This window comes from Mya arenaria, chromosome 6, assembly GCF_026914265.1.
Source record: "Mya arenaria isolate MELC-2E11 chromosome 6, ASM2691426v1".
Taxonomy (NCBI): domain Eukaryota; kingdom Metazoa; phylum Mollusca; class Bivalvia; order Myida; family Myidae; genus Mya; species Mya arenaria.
The window spans coordinates 62644586-62661996 of record NC_069127.1 but is presented as its reverse complement, the minus strand read 5'-3'; the positions used below and the strand labels follow the sequence as shown (position 1 = coordinate 62661996).

At 33.8% G+C, this 17411-nt stretch overlaps 1 protein-coding gene across 1 annotated transcript; it reads left to right on the top strand.

Moving 5' to 3' along the window:
• Nucleotides 1-2396: 2396 nt before the first annotated feature.
• LOC128237265 (C-type lectin domain family 4 member E-like) lies at nt 2397-9671 on the top strand. The gene is made up of 4 exons (XM_052952631.1): nt 2397-2678; nt 2933-3009; nt 8163-8256; nt 9080-9671. Exons 1-4 carry the CDS (start codon nt 2489-2491, stop codon nt 9277-9279), a joined length of 561 nt encoding a protein of 186 aa, XP_052808591.1. The 5' UTR covers nt 2397-2488; the 3' UTR covers nt 9280-9671.
• The last annotated feature ends 7740 nt before the right edge of the window (nt 9672-17411 follow it).

Genomic DNA, 17411 nt, shown 5'->3' with positions numbered 1-17411 from the left:
AGGCCTTATCATAAAGATTTCTAGGATAATAGGCATATCATGAAAAATTCTAGGATAATAGATCTTATCATAAATAATTCTAGGATTATAAGCCATAACGTGAAGAATTCTAGGAGAATAACCCATATCATAAAGAATCCTGGGATAATAGGCCATATTATGAAGAATCCTACGATTATAGGCCATATCATGAAGATTTCTAGGATAAAAGGCCATATCATGAAAAACCCTAGGATGTAGGCAGTATCACGAAAAATCCAAGAAGAATAGGCCATATGATGAAGAATCATATGATTAAAGGCCGTATCATAAAGAATCTTAGGCGAATAGGCATATCATAAAGAATCCTAGGAAAATAGACCATATCATAAAGAATCCTAGGATTACAAGCCATAATGTGAAGAATCCTAGAAGCGTAGGCCATATTGTGAAGAATCCTGGGAGAATAGGCCATATTATGAAGAATCCTAGAAGCGTAGGCCATATTGTGAAGAATCCTGCGAGAATAGGCCATATTATGAAGAATCCTAGCATAATTGGCCGCACCATACATAATCCTAGGATTATAGGCCATATCATGAATACTCCTAGAACAATAGGTTATATCATGATGATTCCTAGAAACGTATTCCATATCATGAATAAATCTAGGAGAACAGGCCGTGTCAAACAGAATCCTATGATTATAGGCCATATCATGAATAATCATAGGAGAGGCCGTATCATGAAATATTCTTGGAAAATAGGCCATATCATGAGGAATCCTAGGGTAATAGGCCATATTGTGAAGAATCATAGGATAATAGGCCATATCATTTAGAATCCTTAGAGGTTAGGCCATATCATGAAGAATACTTGAATAATAGGCCACTATGTGAGCATCCTTAGATAATAGGCCATAATGTAAAGACTCAAAGGAGAACAGGCCATATCATGAAGAATCGTAGGGGAATAGGCCATATCGTGAATAATCCTAGGTTAAGAGGCCGCTATGTGAATAATCCTAGGATAATAGGCCATAATGCGAAGAATCCTAGAATATATGCCATATCATGAAGATTCGTAGTAGAATAGGTCATATCATGAATATTTTTAATACGATTAGCTAGTTTCATTACAGTAACTGATAAACCATATATACTAGGATATATGAACATTACTTTCATCTCGCAAGTTAATTGATTGTGTAAAGTTAATTAAATGAAACTCACTGTTGGCTATGTACGTTTTGACTATTTGAAATAGATAAAATAAGACAGAGTCTTTTAGTGAACACATTTCCATTTTCTGCATAATTATCTATAATTACCTATATCCCTCGGTTCCTCACCAAGATTAATTTAAAATTCGGCTTGCTTTCAAATTCACATTAACGTTGCATTTTTACAATTGTTTAATAAAGTGGTATTTACATTCGCACTATTTGAAACCGCATAACACCATACGTCCTATTTCTTTTAGCCCCGGCGCATTAATTCTGTTAACATGTTTATCAAAAAGTAAATCTGTCGATACATGATTTCGATTTGCGGTCTATAGCCTAAGAAACGTTGTTTTTTTTTTAAGAAAACAAATCAAATACATTTATTTGACAGCATGAGGGAACAGGACAGCACATAAATAATGGTATAATTTGTGATGTCAACAAAACAAAGCATAATATATTGACGCGGTAAAATGTATTGAAATACACTATTTAGGTCCCTTTTAAGTATAAAAAAATATATAAAGATACGTTTCCAAAATAATCTTTAATCAATTTTCGTCATGAGTAGTTAACTTTAAGCAGGGAATGTGAACTATTTGATAAAATATATTAAAGGTATTAAACTGTAAAGACATGACATACTAAAGTATTGGACCAGGGTAAACCTGGCAGTATGCACCTTTTAATGTTTTGCCTCACCGGGGTGGGGGCAGACATATAGGGGACTTAATGCAGTGTTTAATTCCCGCCTTTAAGTGATAGTATTTTGCAATCGAGAAGCAAATTCCAAAAGTATAGAAATTAAAAAAAATATGTCTCATACTAGCTCAAATAAAAAATTAATACAGTTTCGTTCTTTCTGTTTAATTCAACAACGCCAGTGATACTAATTGCAATCAAGATTCAATTTTCAAAAGTATAGAAAAATGAACAAAAAAGCTTTTGCATAGCTCAATTAAAAATGGGTTCGTTCTTTCTGTTTTATTCAACACTGCATGTCATTTGCTCAGCCATTTAATGGTGCATTTGAATAATTGATTTACTTTTCCACATTTTCAGTTCCGTCAAGGAATTCATTAGATATGGACATACAATGTAGCAATCATCACGAATGACATTTAACAAACAAGAAAGTCAACGATGAATTCCTTTAGTTTAGTTTTAGATACTAATAGTTTCTTACATTTGGTATTGTTATTAAATTTCGGCAATTGTATTACGTTAGAAAAATACATACATTTCGAACTGTTTGATCACCATACGTGCACAGTGGATGCAAATATGTCGTCCACTGCGGTTGTCCCGTCTATAATAAAATGTGTGGCGGATTGTGAATACAACGACAGATGCAAGTCCGTCTTTTATGGAGATGATGATGGAACATGTACTTTGTGCAGCGAGGTTTTCAACTATTACGCCGAGAGACCCGCAGTTGCTCCTGCAAACACTAAGCATCTCAGACCACTCCAGGGTAAGGTTTCGCTTTACTATGAACAAAGATTTGCTTAAAAAGTGCTTCGACATAAACGCTTGAAAAAGAAAAAAAAATTTTTTATGTAATACCATTTTGCCTTTTTCAATTCAAAAACATATTTTTTTTGTGAAATCATGTTGTTGGAAAAACCAAAATTAGTAAATAAGTTTATGTTGTTGTTATTGTTGTTTGCTTATGAATTGCTTAAAAATACTAGAACAGCTTTGCTTGTCAACTTCCAAACATTCCAGGAAGTTGCCCAGAAGGTTGGTGGAGTTTCCAGTATTCCTGTTACACTCTGACGACTGCATCTACCGGGTTTCAGCATGTGAGTTTCTATAGCATTTAGTGGTGTTTACATTGTATCATGTGTCTGTGTCAAACATGTCTACGTTTGTTGACTGTGTGCGTGTTTTCTTTGATTGAACGTCTTTGCTAGGGCATCTGTGAAGTGAAGTACCCACACACCGGTTTGATTATCTTTGGGGTTCCGTCGATGGTCGAAAACCATCTTTGATATTATTGATGTTACTTTTTACTTTTGATAAGTGTGTTATTTCACTCGACAGTTTATTTTTTAGTTACTATATAATTATGGATCAGGGCGGGTAATCGACCGGCACCATACCATTCAAATTTTAGAAAAAAAAACACGCCATCTTGTAGGTAAAAAGGTAAGTTTTTTTACTATTTCTGCCTTAAAAAGATTAAACTTGAATCCGAAATATAGTTGCGAACCTGCTCCTCACTTTTCTAAATTTATTGTGAGCTGCATCGAGTACAAACTCATTTTAGGACAAAAGTTACATTTGCATGGTTCCAAACTTGAAGGTTACACACCACCATTGTCATTTCCTCTATAATTCAATGTGAAATGATTATTTTTAGACAACATTTAAATGCATTTCGAGCGAATGCAGACTATGATAAACATATATATTCTTAAAGTACAAGCTTTAAATTACCTTTTAAGCCAATAAAAAAGGGGGGTCAAGTTATTCCTAAGAAAAATCTCTCCACACAAACAAACTCTAAAAATTGCACAGTCCGCCATGACAGTTCTTTCAAAATGACCTTTGAACTATACGGCGGCAGTTTAAATCTCTATTCTAAATGATAAATCAGGCAATAATAGATACTCAAGGTATAAAAGTTTCAGGAATAATGATAATTTTGATTTACAGTGTATTTAGCATGTGAAAACATGTCTATCAGTCATAAAAACATTATTTTTTTATTGAGAATTTTCCACACAACGGAAGTACATACGACGCAATGGTGACGTCATCCCTGAATCGAGGTGAAATGACAATGATTTACGACATGGAAAGTGCTGAACATTGACCAGTTTTTTTTATTGTTTTTCATTGTATCTAGAAAGTAATTTTGTTTGAAAACTCACTAAATATATAGTGCCTTTTTACATTTCATGTTCCATGACAAAATTCTTGTTCATACAAAGTTCTTGTTTTCTGTAAAGTTGGTGTGTGTCATTGTTTTTAGTACGACGCAGTGATATATTATAAATGATAAAGTGCAGTAAATTATTTCACCCTTATAAATGACAAATGACATTGTCGTCGTCTTTTTCCCGAGTGGAATTTATAATGTGAAGTAAGCCAATGGCACCATAGCACCAATGGTTTTATCTTGGTAAGTTGTCATTTAAATAGCATATAAAGCACATAGATGAGTGTCAAAAGTGATTTATATTTTAAATAGTTAATCATAAAGATAAACTAATCAGTTTTTATTATTTTAGATACAAACATTATTTCGATATGACTATATCTAAAATAGAAGGCTTAAGGAAATTCATTGAAATCGTCAATATTAGTCCATACTGGTTTTAAGCACTGCGTGATATAAACTTGTTCTAAAATTGTAAACGTAAACAAGATTCCTACATAGCTGTTGATCAAAGAAAGCTTCTGTTTCCGGGAAAAGTTCTTTAGTTCGTATATTAGTTTGGGTATACAGGCAATATTTTGCATTGAACTTTAAACAGATAACATAACTATTTCTTTACAATTTTAAATGAAGCATAGCGCTGTCTACGCTGCCTACATAGCCCCTCCTTTGGTATTTTACCAATGTTTGATTGAGGGTTTAGATTCTTAACACACTTCGACAAACCTTTTCGCAAGACCTCTTCCTGATCAGAGCGCTGTAAAACATTATTTGGAAACAGGTTTGTCGAAGTGTTTGAAGAAACTAATTATCTAATCAAACTCCGGTTATAAAACGAAGGCGGGACTCTCTAAGCGGCATTGACAGCCCTTTGTTTTATTTAAAATGGTGTAGTAAAAGAAGTTATCTTTGTTTTAAGACTTTTTAAGCAAAATGTTGCCTCCTACGTATTATATATGACGTAATTTATCACGTGGTATACACACACTGTATAAGGTACATTTTATAGCTAATTATTTCAGAAAAGTTCAAAGTAATCGTAATACTTATACGTTTGTCCGAAAATACGGTAATCGTTTTGTACGACAACGTAATCTCATTATTACAAAAGATGACATAACAGAGATAGCGTGAATTCGTAGTGCCCGTCGAGATGACGAAGCGGAACAACAGTGATTCACATATGCTTCTTATTCTGTGTAAAGCGGAACCTTTAACAATTTATTAATATGACCAATACCTAGTTAAAATACGGTATTGTTTCACGCTGAATATACATTTGTTTTAAACATAATTATATAAGGATAAATGGTTTTTGAACTATTTATTACTACCCTCCATATTTTTTTTGTATTATTGAATGTTTTGTTTTATGTTTTTTGAATTATTATAATTATGTATGCGTTTGTTTTTGTGTGCATGTACACTTATGTGATTGTTTGTATGACGTCGGAGAGACTGTGTAGTCTTAATCAAAATAAACTTCTATTCTGTGCTGTTCTGTTTAAAAATAAATGCTTTATTTATAACATGATTTTAGCGGACATTGAGACTTGAACTTTATCAAAAAAAGTGTATAAAACACTTATGTAAAATGCATAGATAGTGTGTATTTTACAAATAATAAAAAACCTCAGACATGTCAATTTTAGAATATATGTTTCATGCAAATGCTATTCCAAACAAAGGACCACCCTATGTCAGATCACTCTTGTCACTATGTCACTTATGTAAATAAATTTATTTATATCGAATTTTGAATACAGCTCTCAGAATATTTCAATGCATTAGAAATGTTTAATTTCAATTCAATGTGGCATGTACTACGATTGAGCGTTAGGATCACACACAATTCCCGTTTGTTATGACCCATTCGATCCCAACTAGAGGTACCTTTTCCGTGGCCTCTCAAAAACAACAGTACTGTTTTAAACAACAGTACTGTTTTCTACACAGGATGTGACTTTGATGGGAATTCATATCCGCTGTCTTTACAATCGGACTAAAATAAAATTGTATATACAATAATTCCAAGCACATGTAAGACTTTGGTCTTAAGGCTAACAGCCAGTTCTTGGGTTCTTGCCAGTTTTTAAATATCAATACTCAGTTTTTGAAAACATTTCCACATGTAGCTCTGTAAATGTGATAGACACAAGAAGATTAAGGCATCATAAGATGCTTTTATCGACAGAGCCAAAATTTAAAAGTAACACAAAGCACTGAACATTTTTATTATCTAAATGTAAAGATTATGACCTAAAACCAAATATACTATTTATGACCTAAAACCAAATATACTATGTCAACTATTTGATGCCTTTGTTGCCCCTGTATTTAATAATGCTTCCGAAATATTGGATTATACCAAGTCGAGAGATATTCATTTTATATTTTGTTAAGTGTCAGGGAAAATTAAATGTACAGCGAGTGTTTATGAAGAACTTGGTTGATATCCACTTTATGTACATCTGTTTATTAGAAATATACAATTTTGTTTCAAAGTTTTCAACAGTGATCACATTATATTACGCACTGTATATGTACATGAAAGAATTATCTGATTATTTTAACAGTAAGAAAAACTTGGTATCTAATATTATTATGCTTTTGAGTAATTATGGTTTTGCTTATGTGTTTGATAATGATATTTTTACGAACGTTAAGGCATTTTCCCGTGAATTCAATACTGGAATAGTTGACTGTTTTAAGCCAGAGTAGTATAGATCTCTAGGTAACCCAGTTCAATTTTTGTAAAAAAAGAATTTATAACATCATTTGAATGTAAAGACTACTTTGATGTTTCACCTGAAAGTTGAGGCTTTTTGTAGTCTAAGTTTTTCTGTACATCCTGAATTCAAGCGGGTACATATATACCAGTAATCTTATCCAACGAGTAGATCTATTCTGTGCATGTTGAAACTCAAGAGATATAGAAGACAGACAAAACCACTTTATATGTATTTGTCCATGTCTTGACATTTTTTAAAGACAGTTATTAAACGATGTTTAATATTCGTTCGTATGTTATCATTATATTTTATTGACTTCATAAAATAGACAAGAACTTCATCTTTATATACCAAAGAAGCTTTGTGTCTAAGACAATTAAGTTTGAATGTTGAAATTTAAAATGTTTCGTCATCCTCGTCCATATAATTAGTATCTGAATTCCAAGTAGGTTTCACTCGGGTACTCTGGTGGCCCAAACAAGACAACACGTTTTCGCGAAACATCGTTCCAACAAAAGTGATTACTATAATGTTTTATAACTTGTTTTATTTTATTTTTATAAAATTAATACGTTTAAACGAAACATATATATTTTTTTCCAATCCGTGGCATTACATTGTTTGCTACATTATGGCCCAACAAAGTACCATTGCCCTTGATACTGACGGTAAGCAGGGGCGGAATTGTTATCTAGGGCCGTTGTTATCCGCGTGAACATGATTTGAAATCTGGTAGGAGGCTTGACAGCACTAAACATTAAAAGGATGATGCGTTTAAGTTACGAATAATACATCCGGAGCTCCTCGGCCATTTTTATCCAAAACAACCTCGGATGTATGCCGGTACATCAGTTGTAGTAGTTTGTATTTTTTTTAAATGATATGATTAATGAAATGTAGTGTTTTAGAGTTGTTTTTATTGATCTGAGTTTAAATTTATTGTCAGTGAAGCATAATTATTATTGCAAACATAATTAAGATTTCCAAGAGTTAAGTCATAAAGTTTAACTGCCTAATAAAATTACTACGCGATCTACTTGCAGCGGACTTACACGTACCGCTTTTTGATTATGTAAACGTTCCAAATAGATGTTACATCCGAGGTTGTTTTTGATTACAAATGGCCGAGGAGTTCCGAATGAAGGGTAATAATGTCCTTCAAAACCTGAAGTCAATTATTATTATATTTTGAATAAGAATTCTTTACAAAGTTCAATTTGAAGAATGTTTATTTAATTCCTTCAAGTATTATTGACGACGAACTACACATAACGGATAACGGAGACTTAATGTCCTGCAAGCAAGGTTTGTAAAGTCGTTATCATTTTACTTTCTTCAGGATGAATGTGTTGCCATGGGAGCGCATGCCGTGTACGTTGAATCAATAGAGGAACAGCACTTCTTGGCCTATACAATGAAACCTGCTACTGGAGGTGTGTTTCAATCATAAAATGTTGTGGTCTTATCCTTACAGAAACGTATATATTCAGATAAAGAAAATGAAAAAAAACAATACTTGACCGTTATTCTATCGGCATTTTAAACTGTTTAGACGAAACAGTCTTAAATAACTATAAGTAATTTAATTGTTATTGTAATACATGTTACTATTTTAATAAGTAATTACAAACAATGAAAAAAACGAAAACTGCAGAGAAAAAAAGCCTAGTAGTCAAACATTTAAATATAAACCCTAATTAATAGAGACACAACGCATCGACACAGCTTTATTCATAAATGATGGCACCTCGCATGCAGGGAACGGCACATCCTCGAAACCCCAGCGTATCATAATCTATATGATGACCTATATGATACCCTGGACAAATTGGCTAGGGATACTTCGTAAATCTTGAATACTCAGAAGCATTTTCCGACCGATGAAATAACACAAAAAGGAAAGAATCTCTTTTGTGAAGAGCTATCGGCATATTTAACAATATTCTGCCTAAAACTATTTGTAAGCCGTTATCTCATTGGATTATTTCGAACCGTGATTACATTCGTAACTTCTCGGCCATTTTCGTATGCGGTGTGTCTCATGCGACCAATCAAGCGGCTGGATTTCACCTTATGTATTATTCATAAGTACGAGATTTTTACAGCTATTTTGCCCAGGGCATCATATAGGTTATGATACTCTGGGGTGCCGAGGCCATTGATATCACCAACAACAGTCCTATTTTGCATACAATATATTGATATTGATATCATTGACAATGTATCTTGTTTTGTCTTATTTTCCGATGTTTTCAGAACGCGATTTATTCCTGGGATACATGAAGATCAACAATACCCTTTACTTAGCTGGGACACTCACGCTGCCTACATTTACTTACTTCGCATCAGGGGAAGGAATACTTGCCTTCGAACGTTGTGTTTTCTTTCGGTCAACCCAATGGGCTGACTGTTCGTGTGGGAAGAATTCAAAAACGGTCTGTGAAATTGAACTGTAACTACATTGCGGGATTGCTATTCCGATTTGATGTTGTGCGGCTGTTGTTTTTGAAAAAAAAGAAGAGGACAATGTGCTTGGTTTTTTTTTCTTGACTATTTTTCCCGTCTGAAAAGAAGGCATTGAGTATGCAACCTGACGCTTAACACAGAATCAATTTGTTAAGGCCTAAGTGTTTATAGTTAAACACAGATTGAGTTTGTTACTAATATTTGTTTGTCCACAGGAAAAAATATTGGTTTGCGTTCACTCACGCTGCCTACATTTACTTACTTCGCATCAGGGGAAGGAACACGTGCCATCGAACGTTGTGTTTTCTTTCGGTCAAGCCTATGGGGTGACAAGTCGTGCGGGGGGAATTCAAAAACGGTCTGTGAAATTGAACTATAACTTGATTGCTTTTCCAATTTGCTGTTGTGCGGCTGTTGCAATTGAACAATAATAACAGGACAATATGCTTGTTGTTTTTTGGTCTTGACTATTTTCCCCGTCTGAAAGAAAGGCATTGAACATGCAGCCTGGCGCTTAACACAGAATCAATTTGTTAAAACCTCACTCTCACCGATTTTCCACTTTTACAACATTTTTTTGTCTTGGAAAGAGCAATCTTTTGCGTATATATCTGCAAATCAATAATATAAGATTGCTGACAAAAAATCAGATTGTAGATTTTCATATTTCCGTTCGAGAATTAATGTTTTATGGCCTAAACCGTTACTAACGGGTTAAGAAAAATGCATAAAACATCAGTTTTGAACATAAATATAAAAATCTGCAATCTATTCTTTTTGTCAGCAGTCATCTTATTTAACTGGTTTCAATGGATGTTTGCTCGTTCCAAGAATACATATATATAAAACAGTTGTGAAAACGTTCGATCTGTGAGAGTGAAGCTTTAACACAGAATCAATTTGTTTAGGCCTACGAGTTTATAGTTAAAACACAGATTGAGTTTGTTACTAGTATTTGTTTGTCCACAGGAAAACTGTTGCTTTGTGTTCATAAAATGTACCTCATGTGCCAGACGTTTTCGTATTTTGATTTCACGGAATGTTCCAAATGTGATTTTATACAAGGCAAAATAAAATTCAATGTTTTACCTACTTTATTCGCTGTGGCCAATTAAAGTTTTATGAATTATCAACATTTTCTTTTATTTCCGAAAATTTATATTTTACCTCGTGGATATTAAAACTTGCTGTTGTTTTATTTATAATAAAGTGAGTATCATGTTGCCTATAATTGTTGTCAAATAAGGAAGCTGTAATAAAATTGAGCTTTGGAAGAGTGTGTATCTTTTATGAATAATCTGTTGTTTTCATCTCGAAAACAACCAAGCGTTGAGTTACCCTTGGACGATTCACCGGCTCTATATTGATATTGTCAATGGCATTAGAGAAGTTTTAAATCATATATTCATGAACTGGGCAACTTTTTTGTAACTGTCCTTTTAGGAACTTATGAATTATTGACAAGGCAGAAAATGATATATTTGCGTCACGGCACAATCCATCGATGAACATATGAGGCACTTATTGAATTTGTATAGAAACGTATTGGAAAGGAGATTGGTGGACAGGTACTGAGATGTATCCGATAAATATTATAATTCTTCAAAACTATGGACGACCCACACATTTGAACCATATGAATATTGTTTTGTATTTAATGAAAGATAATTAAATCGAAAATCTAATATTTTGTCTACAGAATTTAATATTTAAAAAACAACAACAGTGGACAAAATCATATATAGTAACAGTACTGCGGGCCAGACTTAAGTAATAGATTTTGTTCTAAAATAATTATGATACATAGCGCTAGCGTAAGCCTTTACACAACTGGTATGTATAATTGCAGGTTATGTCTGTATCTAATCGTTGTGTTTATCACTTTACATGATTCGGTTTTCATTTTTATTCAGTGTCATTAAGCTGATGTAAGATCCGATAAAGCTTTTATTTTATTTACTCAATGATTTTTAAATTTTGGGTTGTGAACGCATACAACAGTTTAAATGAAAGTGCTGGAGGTTAATTAAATCAAACCCCGATATTGACTGAGGACGTTTTGACTATTTGTAGAATGTCAGAAAGCAGAGTCTTTTAGTCAACACGTTTCCATTTTCTGTGTATTTATGTTTATTTATCTATTCTCCCAGTGTTTCACCAATTAATTTTATATTTTTCGACTTGCTTTAACTTTCCAATCTTATGAACGTATGTAAACAAAGGGGTCTTTTAATTTGCACTATTGTAAAACGCTTTACACCATATTTTGTAAGCCCTACGTATTTATTCTTTATCCTGTCACGTCAAAGAGAAGATTTGACGACAACTGATTTTATTTTGCGATACTTAAATCTGTGACCTACAGTATTAAAATCAACGTGTAAATATTCAAAACTTGATATGGGTTGTTATTTCTGAAGTGCTGTGAAAAGCATGAAAAATTGAGCATTTACTGCAAGGTCATTGGTAAAATAGGCTACCATACATTAATACATTTTCTGAAAGCTGAAATACATTTTGTTCTACTACCCATCATCATCATTCTTAGATTATTTTTGAAATATTTACATTCTGTATATTGCAATGACAAATCTGCTTGAATCATTTAATTACAGGCCTGCAAATAATAAAATATATCCTGAATCAATAGTCATGACTATTGATTGACCTTTCCTCATTAAAATGATGCAAAACTTTATTCATCATAAAATGTTGGCGGAATTTTCAATGCTACCAAAGGACGCTATTAAAAAATAACAATCTTTACCAACTTCACCCCATGCCAGAGTTGTGCTCTAGGTGATTACGTTTCAAAAAGATATGGGTCGGTTGAATCGGCATTAATACATTCGAATATAGTATGCACAGATGGATTGTTACACAAAACTATGGGGTTTTTTATAATCAAAATAAGTGAGTTCAAGAATCTATCGTTAACAAACAACAACGTTAAACAGTGATGTAAATGCCCAATTGCTTAAAATCTCAAGATGGTCGCAGCTGGGTCTCAATGATAAAGGAGCAACCGAGACATCCGCACAATCAAAATTTGCAATTACTCTCAAAGACTGTATCAAGATGACCGACATGTCGTTGTAGGGACAACATGATGAAGGGGCAACAGAGCCATCCACACTGTTAAAGGATCGCAATAATTACAAATCTAGAGAAAATTCCAGAAATGCTTACGCAGAAAATGTCGGTGTAGTTGCAAAATTTCTTTTAAATAAAATAAAAACGAACACCTGTAGTGAAAAAGCTCCAAGCGAACGTTAATCTTATTAGTTTATCAATACATCTACCTTTGGAATAAGGCCCCAAAATCTTTGTTTCCACTTTGACATACAAAAAATAGAGCAGTAAGGTAGGCATAACTTTGTTTGAAAGCCGGCATTCTGTACAAAACCTACCTTCATCAGGGTTTAACACTATCGCAGTAAATTTGGATATAAATTGGTCAAAATTGAACACGTTCACTCGAATAATGCACACGTAAAAACAATCCCCACTACGGCAAAACAAGTGAAGGGTCGAGAGGAAAAAGTCGGTCTGATTAGTGAAAACAACACATTTGTTTGTTTACGCCTTGCAATGCCAACATTTTAGTATTTATCAATAATTATTTCTTTATTATATTAATGTTCAAAGGCCAAATGCGATGCCGCTCAAATTGTATGCATCAATATGTTGGGTGGAAAGTCCAATTGAAAACTAGTTATTTATAATAAGTAGCATGAATGAATATCAATATTTCTTACTTATAAAAAAGCACCTTAAACATGCTTTATAACCGACTCTTTTCCCAAATTTTTAACTACTAAATACAAAAATGCCTAATATAACTATTAGTGGGTCATTATTTAAAAGAGCAATAAACTTCCTGTATGAAATAAAACATATCATTCAATTTATTTATAAATAGAGAGCATTAAATCATAAATATGATATTGTTATGAAATTGGGTGGTCAGTGTATATAAACACAATTCAATGTTTATACTTTAATAACGATAAATAATAACATCTCATGATAGTAAACACAACTCTGCTATGTACAAAATCCTGCAGCAGTAAAAAGAATAACATTAGATAGTAGGCGGAGCCTAATATTCATTAGCAGCTCTGGATAATCATGGTAACATTTTATATAAATGGAATATCAAACAGATATTAACATGTAGCACGATAAAACACATCACGATGTACAAAAATGTTGTAACAAATCATTAAACTCCCCGTGGAAACTGTAATTTATCTTAACTTTATTCGCAATCGTTGTAAAATACATAATGTTTAAACAAACCCGAATTTCTCATAAAATCCCAATCAAATATACATGTACATTAAAGCAACACAATAGTTCAACTGTCTTGTGTTCTTTACAGACTTTAGTTTTGTCCAAAGCTGCAACATTTGTACCAATATCAATTATGCAAAGCAAATGTTTGTTCATGGCCAATTAATTGAGGCATAACAGAGTTCTGGAGTGATACCTTTTCACTTTAACCTTGGGTTATGACTTTGCCGGGGATTATTTGCCATAATTTAGAAAATAGAAAAGGGCTACTTTTGCGTGGTAATAGTTGAAGACATTCAGGCAGTTAAACTAACATACTAACAAAAACTCTGAAAAAAACAACAAAAACATTTGGTCTCTAAATTTTCACTTTCAAACAAACGTACATGTAAAAAAATGAAAACACCAAGAAGTTTAAATGTCACTTAAAAGAAACCGATCTCTAATGCAAATCAACTGTTTATATGAAACAATATTTCGGATCGTTATATCATGTTCTTGATTTCTTTTCGTTCAACTGCTTATTGCTTTCTTATACACCATAATGTCATTTCTATGTTGAGGCCAGATGACATACAGCGAACTCTGCCTTTTACAGAAGCAGACATGGACTGGCGCCTGTATTCCCTCATTCTCACAAAGCAGCTTGTTCATCTGGCCACTGGACAGATCAAGGCACATTATGTTATTACTTTCACCACAGATAAGCAGCTGGTTTCCAACTGCAGTACACGCTCTTGGTGATTTTAATGTAGGGTCATGGAAGGTCTGGAGGATGTTCAGGTCCATGTCCAACTTGGTGATCGTGTCGTTATCGTTGTCCGATACATAGATGGCCGCTGATTGACCTTCACTGACCACTGTTATGTACACAGGGCATTTAAATTGGTTGCCAAAAAGCCAGTTATTTTATAATTTTTTCAACACTTGCCCTTCCATATCCATCTTCTCCACTTTTCCATTGATGTATGAAACGATAAGGCAACCGTTATGGTAACCTATACCTCGACACCTACCGTCCACCTTGATGCTGTTCCCAAGTGAAAGTTGTTCCCGTGTATCTAGTAGCTGAATACGACCTGACGTCAAAGAAACAGCCACATTGTCCCCAGGAAGAAGACACATGTTCTTTGGCCGACCTAGCACCCTCACCTCGGCCACTAGAACGTTGGTCTTCAGGTCCAGCAGCTTCACTGCCTGGTTGTTGAAGTCAGCCAACAGCAGTCGTTCATTATCAAGGAGGAGCAAGCTGTGCAGGCGACAGTCAATTGTGTCAGATGGAGACTTGATAGGGATGGCTGAGGCCTTGGTGAACCTAAGGCTAGTCAGGTCTAAGGTATTTTGTTCTGCAAATGTGATGTCAACTGTAAGTTACTTTGCGCAACGAAGTGGCATATTGATATTGTCACTTTTTGCAAAAGGCTGATTTTAAGTAAATCCGAAATTTGCCAACTTTTTTGCCAACAATATTAATTTTATTTATTTCTTAATTATGGATTTGATAATACTGGGTAATTCCATAGGTTCCAATAATAGTTTGTGATAATTTCGAAGTTATTCCCTTAAAATATACGAGTATATTTTTCTCTTCCGTTCGTTCGGTATATTTTTTACTTCTAAATATTTTATGACCATCATTTATTTCTTTATGCAAGCAAAATAAACAAATCAATCAACGGTTTCAGTTTTCAAAATGAAAACAACGAAGTCAAAATATGTTAAATTTCAATAAAATAATGAAAATTTTCGGTTTGTATATCCCTTTGAAAAAAACGAAATACCTTTTGCATCAACATTCTCTTCAATAGTACCCAGGCCAGTGTGTGATTCCAAAACCCTCTCAGTGTCTGGGTCCTTCATGAACTGATACTGATGTATGGTCTTCATCTTATTGATCTGTGCTAGAGTGAATTGGAATCCCTCAAGCATGATCTTGGTTTTTTTGGCCTCTATAAACAATTGGCTAGATGTGCCCTCCTTGGCTTCTAAGTTTGCTTTGATTTCATTGACCTGGGTCTTAAGCGTGTTACATTTTAACTTTAGCATATCAAGTAGTGTTTCATCTATGTTTTTCATCTGGGTTATGGTTTTCAGCAGTGCCGCTTTTCGTTCATCAAAGTATTTGTTGACGTTATTTCGATAATCTTCTAGCTTACTTATCTCACATTCAACAGTCTTTTCTACTAGTTTTATTTTTTCTTCAACATCAGAACAGGCATCGATATCCTTTTGTAACTTGAAAAGAACCTGTTTGATGGCTTCATAACCTTGGTCGTATTTGAAGGATTTCGCTATGTCAGAAATAATCTGCTGTTTACAAGAATGATGATTTAAAACTGAACAATGGCCGCAGTTAAGAGTCTCGTGAGTTGGACAGAAGTATTTGATGAATTCTCCGGAATGGATGTCGCAAGCTTCTGTGCTCTCTTCTTTAGCAGCATGGCCACTAATTGTAGTAGGCATGACGCTCTTGTCAAGAAGTGTATGGGACCTTGATACCCTTTGGTTCCTGTGCACATTTGTGCAAATTGAGCACATAAACTCGTTGCAAACATTACAGAAGGCCTGCGCTGGGAGGGATTTTCCATCCTGCGAACAAGGTTGGCAGTAGGGGGTATCCAGGTCAGAGGCGACTGTCTGGAGATTCATGCCAGAGACTTCATCCATTGGCTGCCTAATTAAACAATTTTTTACAATGCCATGATGTAATCTATGTATAACCTATAACTGGTATAAAGAGTGCCAGTCGGTAATACTGTTACAGTTATTGTTTGATAATTGATATCCTAGCGTATGGACCTGGTTATCTGATATTGACCGAGGCCGAATGCACCGATAATATCATTCTTTGATTGTTTTATTACACGACTTGAAACGATAAAAACCAAAACAATTAAACGGGGACACACTATATTGAGTTACAGAACTGATAATTATACAATTTTACGGACTTCATGCTATGTAGATAATGATGTTGCAACTCATTTTTAAGTAAATATTACTTGCTTGTGACAGTGATTTAACCAATTGTAGAACATTTAATTAAGGGTCATATGGTGATAATATTGATCAGTGATTCTTATAATTGTAAAACTAATTGGTGATGAAATATTGTGTTTGCCGGCAGATGAGCTAGCTACCATTTATATTCATTCTGTATGATAGTGAGTGTTTTACCCACTAATATAGTTATCAATTATAAATGGTAAAATCCAATATTTAAATGCCACAAGGCTGAAATAAAAATGAAAAAATGTTGGTGATATTGATTATAAATTGACTAACCTTGAGTTTGCCGCTCCGTCTGAAATAATTAAACCTGGAGTACACCCACAAAATTAAAACTCCTATATCAAACTCGATTATATGATGTGAAATGTAAGATAAAAACTTTGATAACTATCGTAGTATGAATGTCAATTGCGGGGGACATGTATTTTATATGATTGTATTTAGGCCACGAAAACAAGTGAAATTTTGGAGTGGCTTAGCGGGATTTGTTTTAGTTTACAAACCGTTTTTGTTGTTTGTTTTCAACTTTAAAGCACAGCGTCGCTTGCTGCTGTACAGTTTTGAAAATTGTGTAAAATGACACACACAGGAGTTGAACAAAATAATGTTTTATATTAACATATGCCTGTGCATTGTATGATATATATATGAAAAAGGGATATAAGTATATATGTGATTGCTATAAAAAAAATATTTTATCCTCAATTTTGGCCCACAAAATGAGAGTTCATTCTGTTGAATAAAAAAAAGCAAATGACTGCAGCTATGCCTGGAAAACCGCTTGTCGACATCCTGAACAGAGGTATTTGTATTA